Here is a 21,181-nt window from a genome sequence, read left to right as displayed (position 1 = left end):
TTCAGATCTCTTTTCTGTGTCAGAGTCTGGTCTCCCATGAGGCTGAATAGGGCTGCCTATTTCACTGTGGCTATTTGAGACACTCAGAAAAAGCAGTTAAGGGAGAATGAGGCACAAAACTAAAGATGTGAGTAGCCCAATAGGTTGTTTTAATTTTATATTTCCAATTACGCAAGTAATATAAGAATATATTGCTAATATAAAAATTCAAATCGTATAGATGATGCCAATCACCTCCAGTGCCAGCACAAGCCCCCAAAGTTAAATTCGGTCATTGGTGTGGCAATATACTTTCTACTTTTTTCTTTTTTTCTTTCTTTTTAAGAGATGAGGTCTCACTGTGCTGCCCAGGCTAGAGTGCAGTGGCATGATCATAGCTCACTACAGCTTTGAACTCCTTGGCTCAAATGATTCTCCCGCCTTAGCCTCTGGAGTGGCTAGGACTACAGGTGTGCACCACTGTGTCTGGCTAATTTCCAAGACTTTATACACATGCTTGTATTTACAGAAACATTATGTAGCTTTGTACTGTTCTGCACAAATACTATGTGGCTTATTATCTCCGTAAACAATATGACTTGCTGGTGATTTCATCTCTATACATAAATCTTCCTTATTTGTTTAAATCAGATCTCTTTTCTCTGCCTTCTGTGTCAGAGTCTGCATTTTTCATGATTTACCTATTTATTCTCCCATTTACACTCAGCCATTTCTAACTTCTCACTACTACAAACCATGCTGCCCTGGATGTCCCTGACATGCCTTCCTGTACTCCCTCCCAGAAGCACTGAAAATTCAAGATAGCTGGGCTTATCATATCATTGTCAACATTCTTGGGTTTTTGTGTTTTTGGTTTTGTTTTAGATGGATTCCCGCTTTTACTCATGCTGGAGTGCAGACCTCAGCTCACTGCAATCTCTGCCTTCTGGGTTTAAGCAATCCTCCCACCTCAGCCTTTCGAGTAGCTGGGATTACATACTTGAGCCACCATACCTGTCTAATTTTCTTATTTTTAGTAGAGATGGGGTTTCCCCATGTTGGCCAGGCTGGTCTTGAACTCCTGACCTCAAATGATTCACCTGTCTCAGCCTCTCAAAGTGCTTGGGTTCCAGGCGTGAGCCACTGTGCTCAGCCAACAATTTGTAATTTATATTTTTATTTAGTAATTAATCCAGGTTATTTAAAGCCTACTGTTAATTTTTTTTTTTTTTTTTTAGAGACAGAGTCTCATTTGGTCGCCCAGGCTGGAATGCAGTGACGGGATCTCTGCTCAGGGCAACCTCTGCCTCCAGGTTCTCCTGCCTCAGCCTCCAGAATAACTGGTGGGATTACAGGCACACGCCACCATGCCAGCTAATTTTTGTATTTTTAGTAGAGACGGGGTTTCACCATGTTGGCCAGGCTGCTCTCGAACTCCTGACCTCAGGTGATCCGCCTGCCTCAGTCTCCCAAAGGAGGCCGAGTGCTGGGATTACAGGCATGAGCCACTCGCCCAGGGTGGTTAGCTTTTTTATATTCTACCTTTTTTTGTTTATATATTTACTTATCATTGTGTATAGTGAGTGCCACCTGTAAAATTTATCTTTTTGGAATTTGCAGAAATTTCCTTTGAGACAAAATTCTAATGATCATTCATTTGCATTTGAAAAGAAACAAAAAAGTTCTCTCTATATACATCAAACCTGTTAATTATGCCACCCAAATCCTCTACATCTGTTCTTACCTTCTACTTGACTTGGTGATTTCTACGTCAGCAGCTATGATTATGGCTTTGTCAATGTTTTTCATTGTATTTCTATTTGCTCTGCTCCATGTAGCTCCCAGTTATGTTGTTAGGGACATAAAGTTCGTGATTACTGGACTTTTTTGGTGAGCTCTTCCTTTTTATGAGATATCCTTTAAAATTATTTTTGCCTTTAACTCCGTTTTATTAGATACCAACATTGCTATTCCTGCTTTCCTTTTTGTAGCATTTGCATGGTCTTTCTCCGTCTCTTTATTTCAGCTTTGCTGTGTTGTTTTGGTTTAGGTGTTTCTAACTTCATGTAGCTGGGATTTACATTTTTTGTTTGCACTATCTGAATATCTGAGTTTAACCCATGTTTGCCTATCTTCCCATCTTATTTTCCACTTACCATGTGAGCTACCTGTACAGATAATTGCATGTCAAACACTGTCGCCACCACTCAGACTTCCGTCATGCCTTTTTGTGTCATTCCCCCCCACCCTAGGATAACTTTGAGTCTGTACTTCTCTTTTTTTCTTGAGACAGGATCTCACTCTGTCAGATCCTCTCACCTCAGCCTCCGAGTGGCTGGGGTTACAGGTATGTGCTACCATGCCTGGCTAATTTTTGTGGTTTTTTGTAGAGAAGGGTCTCGCCATGTTGCCCAGGCTGGTTTCAAACTTCCTGGGCTCAAGAAGTTATTATTATGTTTTTAGATCAAGAGTCAAACATGGCACATAATAAGTCCCAGGCAAAACTTAAAAGTGAGGTTTTTTTTTGGTATTTCCTCAGTTTTCTTTTCGGTGCTTTTCTCATCCTACTAACTGCAAATTCCCATTGCTCTACATACTCTCCCAGGCCTTCTCCCCAAACACATATGCTTCCACCACACCCATTTGTCTCACAGGTCCCTTGCCCAGCTAGTTTCTCTGCCTCAAAGTATCTGAAACTTATTCGTGAACAATTATTAACAAATAAAGGGCTAGTTGGTGGTGACATTTTACTGGAAGGCTCCTGAAGATAAGTAAGACTTAGAGACCCAAAAGAATAAAGCTAGGAGGGACTTCATCAGCAAGACTGCCGGAGTTTGAGTTCAATTTCTGCCATCTACCAATGAGCATCTTATCTACCCCTCTATGCCTCAGTCTCCTTGCCTGTAAAATGAGATAACAAGAGCACCTCCCTCATAGGGCTGTTGTGAGTTAATATGTGTCAAGAGTCTAGAATCATGGCTGGCACATGGTAGGAGCTCAAGAGGTGTCAGTGCTTATGGTTATCATTCTAATGGATGTAAAGAAATACTTCTGCATAGGGATGACTTTGGTAACTTTCTACTCAATCTTTCTGTGAGAGATTGAATAGAAAAGACAACCTGGATGTGCGCACATTTAAACAAGGAGCTGTTCTTATTCATCTTTGCATGGTGGCTCAAAGTCCACAGCACTTTGGACATAGCAACCACTCACTACATGTTGCTAAATGACAAAGGAAAAGAAAAGGCACTAACACCTAGATTTCTAAAGTGATGTAGAAAATAATAGGAGAAGATAAGTTGAAATTTCCTATGGCCTTAGGCTACAGTGTACCATTGAGCAAAAAGTGCAATAATATACATTTTCTAAAAGTAATACTACAAAGCACAGGCATACATATCAGCCAGATAGTATCTGTATAGCAAGGATGTGCTCAGAAGAGGTGAACTCTCTACTGAAGAGCTGCTTATTTTGCCATTAAAAAAAAGAGTCCTCTGGCAAAATTTTCTCTAGTTTCATGAATTTAAACTTGGTCTACATTCTGAAAACAAATAAAATTGGCTTATATGAGAGGCAAGTTATTGGTATGGTAAACAAAGACGTATCTATCTTACAGAAAGATTACATTATTTTCTGATTTCATCTGTCTATATAACAAACAATTTTGCTTTATAAGAGTACCACAAATCTCCAGTTAATTCAGTCCTTTATTTTTTTCATTCACTATAGAATATTGATTTTGCAACATTGAATACAATCCAATATATTCCATTAAAACAAAACTTTTGCTTTATGAAAGATCAGCAAAAATACATAAACAAGGATATAACTGGCACATTTATAAAATACATCATAACAATGAAACCAAAGGATCCCACACAATGATCTTCATATTTGACATACTGGTTACAGCTGAGGAGAGCTTGCTAAATGCCAGTATCTTTGGCAAGTGACTCATATATGTAAGCAATAACACTGATCAATATCAACACTTCTGAAATGTTCATTCTTTATCAGTTTAACATAAATCAACAAGAGTACTGAAATATATTAAGAATGAAATCCAAAATTTGTTGAAAGGGACAATGTTTAATGCTAGGAAGAATACTGAATTTGGGGACTAATTCTTTTGTCCCCAAGTATATTTGGATTCTTGTCTTTGTTCCTGGATAATCTTGGGCAAGTAATCTGTGCTAGGAACCCTTCATTTTTAAAATGAGAGTGTTGGCTGGCTGATCCTCTAAGGTCTTTCTAGGTTTCACTTTCCATGATTTTAAAATGCTTGACACAGGTTCATTTTTTGTGTTGTAAAATGAAATCTCTAACAATACTGACTTGGCAGTTGGGTGGAATCCAGTACAGCCCACACACCTCTGCTCAAGCAGTTCTTTACTTTCTGAGCTCCAGGACAGGCCAATCGTCATATTAACAATGATGGCAGGCTTCAGGAGGCTAATGGCTGGTTCTCCACCAGACACAAACGCAAGATAGATAGGTTTAAAGCTCCTGAAGTCATGGTTATCAAAAGAAAAGCTATAATGGAAGAACTACAGGGAAAACCCACAACATCCTCTTTGGAAAAATGACAAAATAACATGTTTTACCATTCACGGATTCACTAACGGAAGAAGGTGGGTACATATATTAACTATAACACATAATATAATTAATTTTAACTGTTATTTGTGAATATGCACAAAATATACATACAAATTAGAGCTCGATCAGTAAATATAAATTCAAGGTCCAGATGCAAATGGGAAGCTCTCTGATGCTAGTTTGAACTTTCGAGTTTCTAATTCTATGGGAAGAAGTCAGGATTCTTTTTACTAATGTTGGCTTCTGCTCCATTATCTGTAAAGTCCACCTCTTTCACATAATCACAAAAATTGAAGATGTCTGAGGCCCCTGTAGGGTATTTAATTCATCTCCTACTCTTATCAGATTACTGTGTTTTTATTCGGAAAGACTGAATGAGTGGGTTTTCATCATCTCTCCATTTGAAAGCAAGTAGACTTTATCTCTCTGGATTCAAGGTCCGTGTTTCTTCCTAGCATTTTAATGTCAATTGTATTTACACAATTTTAAATATTTAACTCTGATTTGCATTATAGAAATTAGTCCAATTCAATAAACATGAATATGTAAAGCAAAATTACTCTGGAAATGTCAGGTTTTTTTTTTAAATAAACATTGTCCTTTCATTGAAGTACTAAAATGTGTCTCATTTAACAGTAATGACTACTTAAAGCAACTACATGAGCCTTCAAACATTTTTCATCTCTAACTCGTGTTCCTCTTTCAGAAATATCAAAACTCTAATTTCTCTGTTGTCCACCTTCCTCCTGAGGGGACTTAGGAACTGTACCACAGAGGGGTCTCTTCTGACTGAGAATCCCTAATACTGAAGCAGTGGTATCATCAGTTATATGGTTTGGCCATGTCCCCACCGAAATCACAACTTGAATTGTATCTTCCGGAATTCCCATGTGTTGTGGGATTCATTGAATCACAGGGCAGGTCTTTCCCATGTTATTCTCATGATAGTAAGTCTCATGAGATCTGATGGGTTTATCAGGGGTTTCAACTTTTGCTTCTTCTTCATTTTCTCTTGCCACCACCATGTAAGAAGTGCCTTTTACCTCTGCCATGATTCTGAGGCCTCCCCAGCCATGAGGAACTGTAAGTCCAATTAAATCTTTTTCTTCCCAGTCTTGGGTATGTCTTTATCAGCAGTGTGAAAACAGACTAATACAACCAGCTATACATTTTAATTGCATTTTGCCTGTTTATTACCTATATTGCAAAATGATAGATTCATTTTGCCTTCCCAAGTATAAAATTATTTTAATATTGAATATGCTTTTTCAAACTCTACAGCCCCCTTCTCTCCCTCATTCCTTATGAAATTTTCATATACTTCTTAATGGGCAAGAGATCTTTCTCTTGAGAATCACTGAACTAAAACCCAATTTCTGAACTGTTATTCAGGATAAAGTCCAATAACCATGTCTGAAGAAACAGTATTCAGTTAAAATACAGACATGATCAACTGAAAAATAGTGCACAGAATAGATATTGTAACAGAGTATTGAATATTTCCTGATTATTAAACCAATTACTTAAACCTTATACTTGAAAACTAATGCAGAGATTTGTTTTTAAAATGACCTACTGAAACCATCATGAAATGTAACTTTTATAAAGGTTAATTATAGTAACAAGTCATATTGCTTTATATCGTTAAAACAGTATTTTCTTCAATTATATGACCTAAAAAATTATAACTTTATTTTCCATTGATTCTCATATTTAAAACCAGAATTTTTAGATTTTTCAAAATAAATTTTTATCAGTTTTGACCTCACTTGCAACTTAGAGTTGAATCTATAAAGTGGTGGGTAAAAATTTCCTACAATATAACAAATTTTTCTCAGATGCCACAAGATTAAGATTTAATAGGAATATAAAGTAACTATTTCTCTAAGTAATGCTGTACTTCATATCCCTTTATTTTTCCAAATGATGGAATGGAACTTCTGTATTCTCTGAAACTAGAATGATAATATAGGTATCAGGCCAGGCGCAGTGGCTCATGCCTGTAATCCTAGAACTTTGGGAGGCCAAGCTGGGTGATCCCTTGAAGCTAGGAGTTCTAGATCAGACTGGGCACTATGGCAAAACTCCATCTCTACTAAAAACACAAAAATTAGCCAGGCGTGGTGATGCACACCTGTAGTTCGAGCTACTTGAGAGGATGAAGCATAAGGGTCACTGGAACCCAGGAAGTCGAGGCTGCAGTGAGCTGAGATGGCACCACTGCACTCTAGCTTGGGTGACAGAGTGAGACTTTGTCCAAATTAAGAAAAATATATATGTATAGAACTTTAAAAACGGTTTTGGAAAAAATATAGGTGTGTATTTCCCAAGTTTAAAAGTGGATCTCCGTGCCAAAGTGAAGCAGCCTGAAAAGAAAAAACCAAAAAGGTCAACTCCAGAACCCTGACTAAGGGCTTCAGTAAAATCCTTCAACACTGTGGAAGCTGATTCCCATGCAAGGCACATACTCCCAACAAGGCACAACAGTTTGAAACTTTACAGCAGTGGCGCCAGGAAGGGGTCCCACTCTCATGGACATCAGTATTCTGCATTGATGTGCTTCGCAATGGTGTTCAACTGGATGTTGGAAGTGCCTTCATATATCGTACCTTAAGCAAAAGGAAGCAGAAGGAACAATGAGGGCTTGGCCCGTGGTTAACACAAGAAATAGCTCTATAAACATCACCTCTGTGCTCACTATAAAATAGTTACTGGTTACATCACTTGATGTCCCCTGAATATGGTTACTATTTCACAGAGTGATTTTGACTAAGAGATGACAATTTTCCATTTGGTTTCTAGATGTCCAGGATCAGTATTAAATTGACTAAAGTTTAATCAAAAGTTGAAGGTTTTGATTCTTCAACAAGTGATACATAAGGTCAAACTGTGATTTGTGGCAGTTTACTAAAAAGCCTGTTGAGGCCTTTAAAAGGGCAATTTGGTATTTTTTAAAAACGTGAATCAATTTTTTTTGAAGGATGAGGTAAGGTAACAAACCCAGTCACATAAAGAGAGCCAATACACGTATACTGAATAAATTAAAATCGCTTTTGCCTAGGCACCAGCAGTATCAAATTGACAAATAAAATAGCCAAAACACCTATAGAGGCAAATAAAACAAAATAAAATGTAAAAAACAAAAATATCTACTTACCGATCTTTGCATCTCGGAAGTATTTTTCCACAGGGTAGTCTTTGGTATAGCCTACTGCCCCCATCCACTCGATACATTTACTCGTTATTTGTCCTGCAATCTACCAAGAGCAAGCACAAATCACACACTGAAACACTTAATGTATACATGATAAATACTTCTGGGGAACATTTTTAGCAACATGGATTCACTGTTAGTGGCGTTGGAAGAACTGAAGTTATTTTATAAACTAGCATTGTCTCTTCTGTCCCATTCTCATACCATTTCTGTAAAACATTCTATTAATTCACAAAATCCCCATTTTCTTAAGAAATTAGATCATGGTTCACATGAATCTGCTTGCTGAGAGACATCATTTCTTCAGGAAATGTTTATTGAGAGCCTCCTTTGTATCACAAACTCTGCCAGCCACTGAGTATACAATACAATGGTGGGGGCGGACAGTCACTGCCCTGTGGGGCCCAGTGGAACCAACCAGCACAGGAACTGATGAACTGCCTGGGGCAAAAGAGCTTGCTAGGAAGCTGAGGTGGTGACAATGGCAGAATCGTGAGGAAATTATGGTGTAGCTGAGACCTAAAGGACGAGCTAGGGAATATTTCAAGCTGAGGACCAACATGTGGAAAGGCCCTAAGGGGAGAATGAACTCTTCAACTTCCAGCTCCTGAGACAGCCAGTGGGCTGGGATAGGGGTAAGGTGTGAAAAGAGAATGGAGAGGCAAGAGATCCTGCAGAACGGCCCCTCAAGGATGTCCACATCCTAGCCCTCAGGGCTGTGAATATGCTGCCTTCCACGGCAACAGGGACTCTGCAGATGTAAGGATGTGAGATGGGGAGGTTACCCTGGATTATCTGGGTGGCTATAATATAATCACAGGAGTCCTTGTAAGGAAAAGGAGGAGGCAGGAGAGTGAGTCATGGAAGGTGATGGGAACACGGAGACAGGAAGCAGAGTCTGAGAGAGATCTGAATGTGCCATATTGATGGCTTTGAAGATGGAGGAAGGGGCTAAGAGTCAAGGAATATGAGCAGCCCCTAGAAGCTGGAAACAACTGTCCCCCAGAACTGCAGAAAGGCAGCCCCCACCAACGCCTTTGCTGTATTCCAGTGAGACCCAATTCAGATTTCTGCCCTCCAGAAGTGAGAGAAGATGGAATTACGTTGTTTTAGGTCACTGGCTTTATGGTAATTTGTTACAGCAGCAATTGGAATCTAATATGGATAGAGTTCCATTTGTTGTGAGAAGCCACTAAAGGGTTTAAAGCTGGAAGGTGACACTTTGAAAAAGGAGAGAGGCTGAATGGGAGGAAGTACCAGGGACCAGAAGAGCAACGAGGTGACCACAGTACAGAGCTGGCAATGGGGAGGGAGACAGATACACCACTGAGGAAATGTTCTGGGGGTAGAATTCACAGGAAATGATGCTGGATTCAGTTTGGGGGATGAGGGAAAGCAGGGTGTCAAGATGACACTCAGGTTTTGATGGTGAAGCAGAAAAGTTGGACATGTTAGTCTGGAATTCAGAAAGAAGTTGAGGCAGGAGATTTAAATTTACAGGCTGGAGAGGTTAAATGCAAATTTAAAGCCATAGAATGAATATGATTCCACGGAGGCTGGGAAACAGCTGTGAAATGATTTGGCTAACTTCTCTAGCCACAGTCTAATGTGTTAGCTATAGAAAGCCGACATATGAGCAGAGTTTTAGAAACACAGACAATCTTTTCTTGGGGTTTTAAATCTGATCTGTTCATATGATGAAGCTATCATCTTCCACGGCATTCACTTCGCCAGAACTTGAAACCATGGGCATGACACCCATGGTTCTCACAAAACATTGAGACCCCAAAGAATTAAACTGTTTTCTGTAGCAGTTTTGCTTTTTTATTATAAGAAATAAGAGTCCATGTTATCTTAACTTGAAAAACAACCAAAGTACACTTAACATTCCCAAGAGAAGAGGTTAATAATTACATATCTGAAAAAAAGGAAGGCTGAACTACTTTTTTTTTTTTACCTCTGATGCATAGTATTTGGCCATTGATGCTTCTTTTATGAATGGCCTTTCAGCTTCTACAAGCCTAGCAGCATTGTATGTTAGTAATCTTGCAGCTTCCAGCTGGGTGGCCATGTGAGCCACTTGGTGTTGGAGGCCCTGTAACAGGGAGGCCCAAGTTAGAGAATCATGATTTCAAAAAAGCACCTCAACTGCAAAGTCCTGCCTAGACACACAACACTGACAGATCCCAAACATACCCGAAAGGAAATTCACATTCACGTCTCTTAAATACCTTAAAATTTGCAATCTAAAATGAAATGCGATATTGTACGTATGGTTAAATCCTCTTTTCCTAGAAAAACTTCAGAGTTCACGTGATTCTTCATGATCGTCAAGATTTAAATAGTGAAGTATCACGAAGTTAGGTTTAAAAACTTGACTGTTGTATTTAATAATTATTTCAACTCTTTTTTGACAAAAATTTAGCTTAAATGAAATCCTAGCACAGCAAAACTTCGAATATATTCTTTATTTGCTTGAATTAAGAAAATTTTCATTTTGTATATGGCTTCCAGGCATTAAAAGACGTTAGCTACAAAGCAATGAAAAATACTGAAGCACCAATTACTACCACCCTGAAATTTTAGAGGGTGATTAGGTCCGCACTAAATGTTTGTCGATGAAAGAAACAACAGTTAACTTAGTGAGCCAGAATACAAACATTAACATTTATAAATAATTTCCTGGAAATAACAGGCACAGATGTTTATTACAAACTGAAATGTTTCTCCTGCCTAACCTATCCATCCACCCAGATAGTTATTGGGCACCTCTGCGATTGCCCTGAGCGACGGAGGCAGCAACGCTGAACATTACAGCCAGATTTCCTTGTTCTCATGATTTATAATATATAGTCCAGCAGAGAGAACAGACAAATTAAATAATTATAATAATATGTGATGAATATTAAGACAGTGAACCCTGATTAAGGCAATCACACACGAATCCCGGGAATGGCCTTTCCTAAACAAAAGGGAGGGACAAGTTGGAGAAAAACAGCACTGTCTGTTATACCCTACAGATTCTTCTCTCTTTCTGAAATACATGATACACAACAATTTTGTATGTACAAAAAAAAGACGATGCTCCATCTATGTAGGCTATGAAGCATAACAGTAAGTTGAACACCCATAAACCTATGTGCAGAGTTAATATCTTCTCCTCTGTGGTTTATCTTTTCACTTTATGGCATCTTTCAAGGAAAACAACTTACCAGTCTTATCTTTAGGACTAGTCCTTTTTGTGTCTGTTTACAAGAACCTTTCCTACCAGGAGGTTATAAAGAAATTCTCTGTTTTATCCTAAAATCTTTAAAGTTTTGCTTTTAACATTATGTCTTTACATCTGACATCTATTTTCTGTGTATGATGTGAGGTAGGAATACAGTTTTATTATTTTTTCATATAGAAAGAATATTCCCACTCAGTGGTCTGTAATGTCGTCTCTACCATACATCAAATCTGCATACATGCATGGGTCTATTACTGGCTTTTCTGTTTTGTTCCATCAGTGAATTTGTCTGTTTCTATACCAGTATCACTGTTCTAGAAATTTGACTCTTTATGTGGAACTCAGGATTCTGATTATTTTTGCAAAATACACTCAGTTCAATGAAACTTACAGTCACTATCCATGCTGTCTATTCCATTTGCCACTTTAAGTACTGTGAGAGGCAAGAAAGTGACTGAGGCATGCCTACTGCTCTATAAGAACTCACCATTGCTGAATACTTGTTCCCTAACTACATTGTGAACACAAGGCCTGGCATGGAGAACATGCCAAATAAATCTATACTAAATACACAATTGAAACTAATAAGGATGAATCGGCTGGTCTTTACCCTCAAGGGCCATGTGGTCTCGAGGTCAGAAAGATATGAACAAATGCACGCAAAGCAAACATGAGATAATATAGTTAGAAAAAAACTGCTAACTTTAATCAAAGCATTATACAGCTAATAATGTTGATTTTTAAGATCAAAATTTCTTCTCCTTGATGGGCTTATTTCACACAGCATGTCTCTATCAGAACATCTCATGTACCCTATAAATTTTTGTGGTTCCCTGTGTACTCACAAAATTTAAAAAATAAAAATAAAAAAATCTAAGTGTTCTTTTAACTACCCATAATAGGCATCTCTAAAGATGTCATTAGGATTATGCCTGCTAGTATACCTGACCCCTTCAATCTATCTGTACGCACGAGAACATAGTTTCCTGTGCATAAAGAAGATCAAAAGCCTCCCTTCAAAACAACCGTTACATTCTGTCTCTTCACTGCAATCTTTGTGGTAGCTGGCTCTGAGAAAGTACTCTAGTATAATGAAAATTCGACTAGAAGCCAAGACAAAAAAAATCCTCTACTTTTGGCACCGTATTAGCTGCACCTCCTTGGGAACTCAGTCTCCATGTGCTTCAGGTTCCTAGGCATAAGGTGAGACTGACAGCACGAGCTACAGTAGGCACCGGCCAGGCCTGCCGTGCTCAGTCCTTCTCTTTCTTGAACTGACTGTGCATGTCCACAGCCTAGTATCTCTATACGTGTGCAATCTGAGTGTGCTCATAGGATGTCTAGTCATTATTATAAACCTGAAGACAATGCAGCATAACAGAGCTGATTTGCACTTGGAGCCTAGAGCTGCTTAAGGGGAGGTTTTGCAATCATGTAAAGTAATTATTCTGGAATTTTACGTGACCTGCCTTTAGCTTGCCTAAAAGGTTTGGTAAACTGCCACTCCGAGCTGCCCTCACGCTGGCAAGACCTCAACAAGGGCAAGAAGGATACCGTTGCCACCAAGCAATCTCCAGATCGCCTGGGGAGCTCTGAGAAGCTGTGGCACTGGACCAAACCAGTATTACCCAAGTGCTTGGCCGAGTGCACCTCATTTCTATTTAATGCAGCAAACGGTATCTTCTGTGAGACCATACGTGACAAAAGTGCAGTCCTATGAGGATTACCACATGGTTCTGGGCCAAACAGAAGTAAATGGTAACAAGTGTTACCATTTACTGAGCACCTGTTATACCCATGCAATGTGTGAAACACTTTACACATACCTCAGTTAAAAGAGGTTAAGTAAGTAGTTATTTATATCTTTATTTGATAGATGAGGCAGTTTAAGGCTAGAATGAGGTCACTTGCCTAAGGCCTAAAGCTAGTAAGTGAAAGAACCAGGATCTGAATCCAGGAAGTCTGACTCCAGACCCCCTTCCCTGAGCTTCTGAAGCAATGAGGAGCTCCATGATGCTCACCAAGATATCCTGAATCACACTACAGCTGGGCCTCAAGGGCTAGTGCTCTGCCCTTGGAAAAGATCAAGGCATTCACAAGTACACCCCCTGAGACTTATTCCTTCCTCCGTTACCCCTCTCCCATTAAAATCCCACTGAAGGGATTCCCTCCATGGCTTTCAACACAGCCCTTTATTAACAGGAAGCTGGAGTCCAGTGCAGCAGAAAGACCCTAATAATTATATACCTGAAAATCAAATACTCTTTTGCCAAATTGTATCCTTTCTTTAATATATGGAATAGTATAGTCAAAACATCCTTGTGCTAGTCCCAGCATCTGTTAAAAAAAAAAAAAAAAAAAAAGATCAGAATTTCTTATTTTGTTACAAGTTTAATGATCCAAGTTGTAAATTGCTTCTAAACATAAATTGAATGGTTGGGGTAGGGGAAGAACTAGAGATCCTGAGGTGGTAAGGTGTGTGTTAATAACACATCTTCACCTACTGCATTTGTAGAACTGAACTTCCAATAAGTGGGAGAAAGTTTTGAGTGATTTCATATGAATATGAGTATATTTAACTCTAGCAGAAGTAACTCTCCCAGAAAGGCTGTGTTCACAAAACCAGACTACTTTTTAGGAATCTTCTTTAAGCTCTGATTCTCCAGGTATACAATGAGCCATAGACATTTCGCTCAGAACTGGCCTTGAAGACTACAGAGGAACTCCCTCCAGTTCTAGAAGTAAAATATGGAAGGTCACTTCTTAACCTTCTACTTTCATGTCTATTTTGTATATGAGTAGGATTAATAAGAGCTTCAGTGGAAAGGGCATTAGAACATAAGATATCAGTGTTTCTTAACCCTAGCTGCACCATAGAATCATTTGGGGAACTTGATTAAAAAAATACTGATACCCAGGCCTAATGACTGAATCCAAATCTTGTGAGCAGAGTGGGTGGAGGAGTGTGAGCTAAACTTCAACTCTGTAAAACTCCTTAGGTGACTGAATACACAGCTAGGGTTGAGAACAATGGATAGAAAGCATCTAGTAAAAACGCTAATTTACACACTTCAATTTACACAGGACATGGTGACAATTTTAGCTGAACCGTCTCATTGCCAACAAACCTTCATATCTATTATGATTGAAGCTTAGAAACGGTTTCTAAATTTCAACATTAGATAGCCATTAAATCACTGTCTAATTATGTCAAATTCTGGTTTTAGAAAAGCATAGCTAAAGCTTTTGGGCGAAATGCCCAGCAAACTTATCAATATTTCATTAGTATTTATTCACCTTTTCTTTTAGTCTTTTATTTTGAACTATCTAGAGAACAGAATAATATGTTAAAAATTAAAGGCACAAGGAACCCCAAAATCCAATAAGGCATCACTGCACTCTCTGCTGGAAGATAAGATGATGTCACTATACCCTTACAGCTAAAATTTGCATGTGAATAATACCCTATATCAACATGAAGAATGAAATGATCAGTTGTCCATCAAAATGGGCTTTTCTGCCTCAGCAAAAGGTATCCGTTACAAACACTGAAACACTGAATTCTCTCTGCCTGCAACGTTTCGAGGACAGATGCCTTCAGTTCACTGTGCCTGTTCCTCTCAAAGGCATCTACTGAGAGAGTAACTACCTGACCTTAACTTTTAATTAGCTTATTAGATAGGTTGGAGTAATTAGACTGAGGCCCAGTCCGTGTATTTTATTGCCAGAACATCTATATTATTTATATGTCTGAAAAAAATGAGATCTAGTATTGTAGTTTTTAATGCCATATCTAACTAAGCTAAATCACAGAAAAACTTTTAAAAGAACTGATAAAACAACACTCTTTAGTGCCATACTGTCTAGCATTGTAGGAAAACTGGACTAAGTTTTGATCTAAAAATAGTTAACAGCAGCAGAAAAAAATCTAGAGTAATAATCTATTATTTATTTCAATAGCTAATATATATTTAACATCTCCAAAATTGAAAAGCTGTAAGTTCTTGAGTTTTGCATAATCACTGATTAAAAATATACTCTACAAAAATGATATCATCTATAGTAAAGCCAAAGACCTTATTCATTGTGTTAACCTGGAAAATAACTGATATCACCTAATGGAAAAATGCAATATGCATTATAAGAGGCAAATTTGGTCAAAAAATTTGAATAGTTCTCATTTTATATCCCTACTTAATTGTGGCTGTTTCATTTCGTGTACCACCAAAAATATTGCCCAGTGTTCTCATACAAAACACTAAGCAACAAATCTTTTATTAACTATAGATAAGAGATCCTTACTACAAAGTGGAATGAATATTATTTATTCTTAATGTAAAAAATCCCTTCCAGAATGAATTTCATGATTTGGAAAGTTGATTTTTTTTTTTTAAAAATGCCATATTTAATTTATAAGACATTTTAAAAGTTATTGGTTCAGGTATTAGATAATACTTTAATATTCTCAAAGCAGAAACACTGTTACCACCAAGCCATTGTTTGATTCTCTGGACACTTACATAATTGACCAAAAGGGAATTTGAAAGAAATCATCAGAAGCCATCCTGTCCCTCATCTAAGGGAATGGTGCCATCTTGTGTCCACAAGCTTCCTAATATTCACTGGGCTCATTGCATTTTTTTTCTTTTCACATTTTAATTGGTTCACATCATGGAAGAGTTTGAATTCGACTTACCTGTGCAGCAATTCCTATCCTACCTTCGTTAAGACCCCCTACGGCATACTTATAGCCATGTCCAATCTGTCCCAAGACATTGGTTTCTGGAACCTGAAAATACAAATGTGCACTATTTCTCAGTTTCATTTTACATGATTCATTTTGATGATATATTTTTAAGTGTGTACAGACTCTCAATTCATGTGCTAGCCCTCTCACAGTACTTGCTGGCATCTGTGTCTCTCTCTACACTGCTTTTTTCCACAACTCTCTGAGGAAAAGGACTCAAGACAATGCTGTTCATGACTGCATCCTCCAGAACCCTGCATAGGTTATTGAACGGATGAGTGAATCTAGAGTAAGGGAATCTCATAGAAGTCATCAATAATATAAATTCCTACTTTTCCCTCCAATTCTTATCTGTATGCTACAGTGTGAGACTAACATATTAGGAACTACAAAAATATGCAAATACTTGCAAAAACAAGTGTAGTAAGCGTTTCGGCTGTTGAGACCATTCATCCTCGTAAAAGTCAACTGTGGGGCATACATGTGTGTATATGTGTGTACACATGTATGCTCAAGAAAGAGAAAGGAAGTCAGAAGAAACAGACTAAAATGCTTATTCATAGTTTAAAAAAATTAAGAATTAGGAACAATAAAAAACTATCCTTAGTTTTATAATATTGGAAGTTGGGGGGAGAGAATAGGGAGAATGGAGAAAGAAAAGGGAAAGCAGGGATGAGGAAACAGCTGGGGTGAGGTAGTGAGGCCCCAATGACATCTGTAAAGACATCCTCCCCCTTGCTCCCCACAGCCGTGCAAAAGAATATTAAGCTCTGTGACGAGTGATGGAAAACCCACCACTACCTGCCCCACCTACGGAGAGTTCTAAAGCACCAGCACTAGCATCCGTGATCTTCTGCCAGTCACATTGAACAGCCTGGCTGTTTCCGCTCACTGAGCAACACCCCCATCTTGTGGCCTTTGGTGCACTGACACCAGAGACTTCCTCCTCTGCAGCCCTGTTTGGTTCACAAGTCTCAAGCTTATTAAGCATACATGGTCAGAAGTACCTAAGTTATAAAATATAAATGGGACAAATTCTTGACACCTGCTCCCCAGGACAGCTTCTGGGCAGAAAGGTTTCCGCTTTTGTGAGAAGTACGTTTATTTGATCATGACTAAAGAGCACTGTTCAGGGTTTTACAAAATACTCTCCCATGTGTGCTTACGGCCACTTAATATTTTGACACCTGTCTTGCACACCTCCTGCAGTTCCATGTAAGGCTTATTTCACATCAGTCTTTTACTGATTGGTCTAAGATACCCACCTTGACATTTTCGAATGTTAATGGGCAGGTGGAAGAAGCTCTGAGCCCCAATTTGTTTTCGGGTTTTCCTATATGAAGGCCTGGAGTATCACGATCTACTAAGAAGCAGGTAATTCCCTTATATCCCTAAAAAGAAGATTTAAAATGCTATTACCACTTGGATTTATAAAATGCCTTGTTTCTAAAGAGTTCAAGTAAAAAGAAAACTAAAAATGGACTTTAATAATAACTACTAACAGACTCAGAATTGCAACATGGGCATTATGAAATGAGAGTAATTAGACGACACTAGATCCAAACTATAGAACCTTACCATTTCTTTTACTTTTTCAGAAACAATTATAATATTAAAATTATTATTACACAATTATATTATCATGAGAATGCCACGTTCTTAATTTAATTTTACTATATAAAGTTTTAAGCCAGGTGTGGTGGCTCATGCCTGTAATCCCAGCACTTTGGGAGGCCAAGGCAGGTGGATTACCTGAGGTCAGGGATTCAAGACCAGCCTGGCCAACATGGTGAATCGCCGTCCCTACTAAAAATACAAAAATTAGCTGGGTGTGGTGGCGGGCACCTGTAATCCCAGCTACTTGGGAGACTGAGTCAGGAGAATTGCTTGAAACCAGGAGGCAGAGGATGCAGTGAGCCGAGATCACGCCATTGCACTCCAGCCTGGGCAACTAGAATGAAACTCCATCTTGGAAAAAAAAAAAAGTTTTAACAATTTAATTCAATTGTTACAGTAGTGAAAATACTGTATTTACTGGTAAAAAAATATATTTATTATTTTGCTATATGTCTGTTTTCCAAAGGAAATGCCCATTTTCCAACTAAGAATAAAATATTCTTAAAAACAAATGTACTAAACAGATACTTAAATTCTTCATTACTAAACAGAAAATTGGAAATTCAACAAAATTAAAGATTAGGGCCAAGTGCAGTGGTTCACACCTATGATCCTAGCACCTTGGGAGGCTGAAGTGGACAGATCACCTAACATCAGGAGTTCAAGACCAGCCCAGCAAATGTGGTGAAACCCTGTCTCTACAAAAATGCAAAAATTAGCTGGGCATGGTGGTGCACACCGATAGTCTCAGCTACTTGGGAGGTTGAGGCAGGAGAATTGCTTGAACTCAGGAGGTGGAGGTTGCAGTGAGGTGAGATCGTGTCACTGCACTCTAGCCTGGGAGATAGAGGGAGACTCCATAATCAAAAAAAAAAAAAAGATTATTTTTCTATATAATATATTAGGAGATAAGTAATAATTGGTTCTCCACAAACAGTCACACCTCCATCTCTGAGGGGGAGTAGCTGCAGGACCCAACCCCCAACCATGGATACCAAAATCTGACAGTGCTCAAGTACCTTACATAAAATGATGTCATATTTGCCTATAACCTATGCATATGCTCCTGTAGATTCTCAGTCATCTCTAGAGTATTTGACACCTAATATAATGCATACACATCACTTCATGCAGGTGGATTCAACATGGTACTAGGCACAAAGCAAATTCAAATGTTACTTTTTGGAACTTTGTAGAATTTTTTTTTTCAACCAAATATTTTCAATCCAGAGTTGGTTGAATCCACGGGTACGGTGGGCCAACTCTAATAATTGTGTCAACAATATTTATTTTAGGAGATTAATACGTAAAGTGAAAAAAATGCCACCTCAAATCTGACATTTTCAGTACTGAAAAGAGGAGAGAATTTAAGATGAAGTCCTAAAAAGGAAATGGAGGAAAAGATAAGGAAAGAGAAAAGAAGTGGGGAACAAGAAATTTCATTTTCAAACTTACAACGGTAGGGTCTACATTCGCCATCACCAGAAAGAGCCCTGCATACTCAGCACTGCTGATCCACAACTTTGACCCATTGAGGACATAATAATTGCCCTTTTTATCAGCTCTGGTCTTCAAAGCAAATGAGTCACTACCTGCTCCAGCCTCTGAAAGGCAGAAACTTCCTACCTACATATGGGAGAAAAAAATGTCCAAATTAATAACTGCATTCATACTCCGCATAACAAATACTTATGGCAAAATGGACATTTCTAAATCAAATCTCTAGCTGCTTTTTAAAAAAGCCTATGTTTATGAAAACAGTAATGGTGTTTTGAAGATATTATTTTCCAAAAATATATGGGCACGTACTAATTCAAATTGATTTTAATAATTATAGTAGAAAGATATCACAATGTAAGTGTAACCATCAACAAAGGTATTAGCAAATATAATTGGGACAAAAAGAAACAAGATTATTATCTGATGATTATTTTCTAAATTTCCAAATGGCAAATAAGAGGCAGAGTGTACTTTTTCAGTAGTATTAATTTATTGAGCATTGCTTGAATTAATGATAATGTGTTGTAGTCTTGGATAGTAAAGTCAACATTGCAGCTACTTTTTTCCTGAAAATATTGTAAACTTACTAAAGATTAGATCCATTAGATCAACAATTCATCTCAACTCACTTTTTCGGTAGTGAGCTGAGGCAAATAGGTGGCCTTTTGTTCTTCTGTTCCAAATTTTCTAATCAGTGTGTTAATTAGTGTGTTCTGGATCTCACAAAGGACAGCCACCGATGCATCCACTTTGGCTAACTCCTCTATCACGAGCACAGTGGAAAAAAATGAAGCTCCTGTACCTCCATATTTCGGGTCAACGTCAATTCCCATCAACTAAAGAAAAAACAAGGCAACACAGATTAAGAAACCTACTTTTATACAGGGAAATTTCTTGCAAGAACAAGTTAAAAAACAAAATGTAACCATATTTGTTCTTTTTTCTTAAGAGAGAGAGAGTCTTGCTCCATTTCCTAGGCTGGAGTGCAACGGCACGATCTCAGCTTACTGCCACCTCTGCCTCCTGGATTCAAGCAATTCTCCCGCCTCAGCCTCCCAAGTACCTGGGATTACAGGCACCCACCACCATGCCTGGCTAATTTTTGTGTTTGTTTTTTGTATTTTTAGTAGAGACAGGTTTCACTTTGTTGCCTAGCCTGGTCTCAAACCCCTGACATCAGGTGATCCACCTACCTCGGTCTCCCAAAGTGCTGGGATTACAGGTGTGAGCCACCGTGCCCAGCCACCATATGTATTCTTCATTTAAAATTTTCGTATGTATCCTTTATTTTAATTTGGTACGGCAATTTTGCCATCGGTAACAAAAAAAACTGTATCAGAAACTATATATTTGAAAAGCATGAAGTTACATGCTTCCTTTTGGGATTCAGAAAACCCTTTGAAGGGTAGCTGAATGGAAAGAGAAAATATCTTATATAAATAGATGACCTTTCTTACTAAGTAAGAACTGTTGTTTTGCCTGCTTAAAGAAGGTAGGTGGGGTTTTGTTTTTTCAACAAGCCCTACCTACCTTATGCTGATTTCAATGTAATAAGGAAACAAGAAAATAATCTACTCTTCAACAGTAATATCTACAGTTTCATATGGCAAAATTTCTTCTAGTCAGGCTCCTTCACCTTGACTTTTTCAGCCAAGTTAATAATTGAATGACTATTCCTTTTAAGCCACAGTCACAAGTGCAGGATGGTTAGCAGAGAACATGTGGTGTTTGCTAGAACCACACTAGCCAAGGACTCGGTGCCTGGTAAACATGACCAGTGCCAGCCAAGCCTTTCCAACAACCTCGTCCCATCACTACTGAAACTCACATAGTACTCTCAATTTCACAAAAGGCATGTGTGCATGTGTAATTCAAAACCCACAGCTGTTAGTAGAAGGATAATGCTCTTAGTCTCTCTCTAGACATTCCTGGAGTCACACTACACTGCAGTTAGGGTTGTGGCTGTTACATTTTGGGTTACAACAGGAAAACAGAACAGAAATGGGGGTGACTGAATGGTGAAAAAGCCCAGAAACAAGGAAGATCTGAAGGATCTGAGTTTGCCTGAGGACCGAGGAGGGTACACTGGCTACCTCATTACAAGGTGTTTAAGAGATGTCAGAGACATTGCTTCTCTAAAAAAAAGTCACTCATCTCTCCCAAAGTGGGAATACTGTTTTTGCAAGCCATTACAACTGAAGAGCCAGGGCAATGGGAGTGCGGAGGCACGTGATGCTGCATCTGCGTAGGAGTGGTCTGTGGAGATGAGTAGCAGGGTGCAGGCAACGCATCACTC

The 21,181-nt window shown here is 38.5% G+C and overlaps 1 protein-coding gene across 5 annotated transcripts in view; it reads right to left on the bottom strand.

Annotated features, from left to right (window-relative positions):
• Positions 1-3,668: 3,668 nt before the first annotated feature.
• The window catches only part of ACADSB (acyl-CoA dehydrogenase short/branched chain), a 46,966-nt gene continuing 29,453 nt past the window's right edge, over positions 3,669-21,181 (bottom strand). For 4 of the 5 annotated variants that reach the window (XM_078346712.1, XM_078346711.1, XM_078346713.1 and 1 more), the window contains 8 exons: positions 19,515-19,721; positions 18,841-19,011; positions 17,034-17,159; positions 15,718-15,810; positions 13,269-13,358; positions 9,750-9,887; positions 7,736-7,835; positions 3,669-7,187 (listed from right to left, as the gene is read on the bottom strand). In XM_078346712.1, the coding sequence (XP_078202838.1) occupies positions 7,117-7,187; positions 7,736-7,835; positions 9,750-9,887; positions 13,269-13,358; positions 15,718-15,810; positions 17,034-17,159; positions 18,841-19,011; positions 19,515-19,721 (996 nt within the window). In that variant the 3' untranslated portion in view covers positions 3,669-7,116. The remainder of the gene's footprint in view (positions 7,188-7,735; positions 7,836-9,749; positions 9,888-13,268; positions 13,359-15,717; positions 15,811-17,033; positions 17,160-18,840; positions 19,012-19,514; positions 19,722-21,181) is intronic. The other variant, XM_035269377.3, reaches the window with a different exon arrangement.

The sequence above is a fragment of the Callithrix jacchus genome, chromosome 12 (genome assembly GCF_049354715.1).
Source record: "Callithrix jacchus isolate 240 chromosome 12, calJac240_pri, whole genome shotgun sequence".
Classification (NCBI taxonomy): domain Eukaryota; kingdom Metazoa; phylum Chordata; class Mammalia; order Primates; family Cebidae; genus Callithrix; species Callithrix jacchus.
This window is presented reverse-complemented; position numbering and strand designations above follow the sequence as displayed.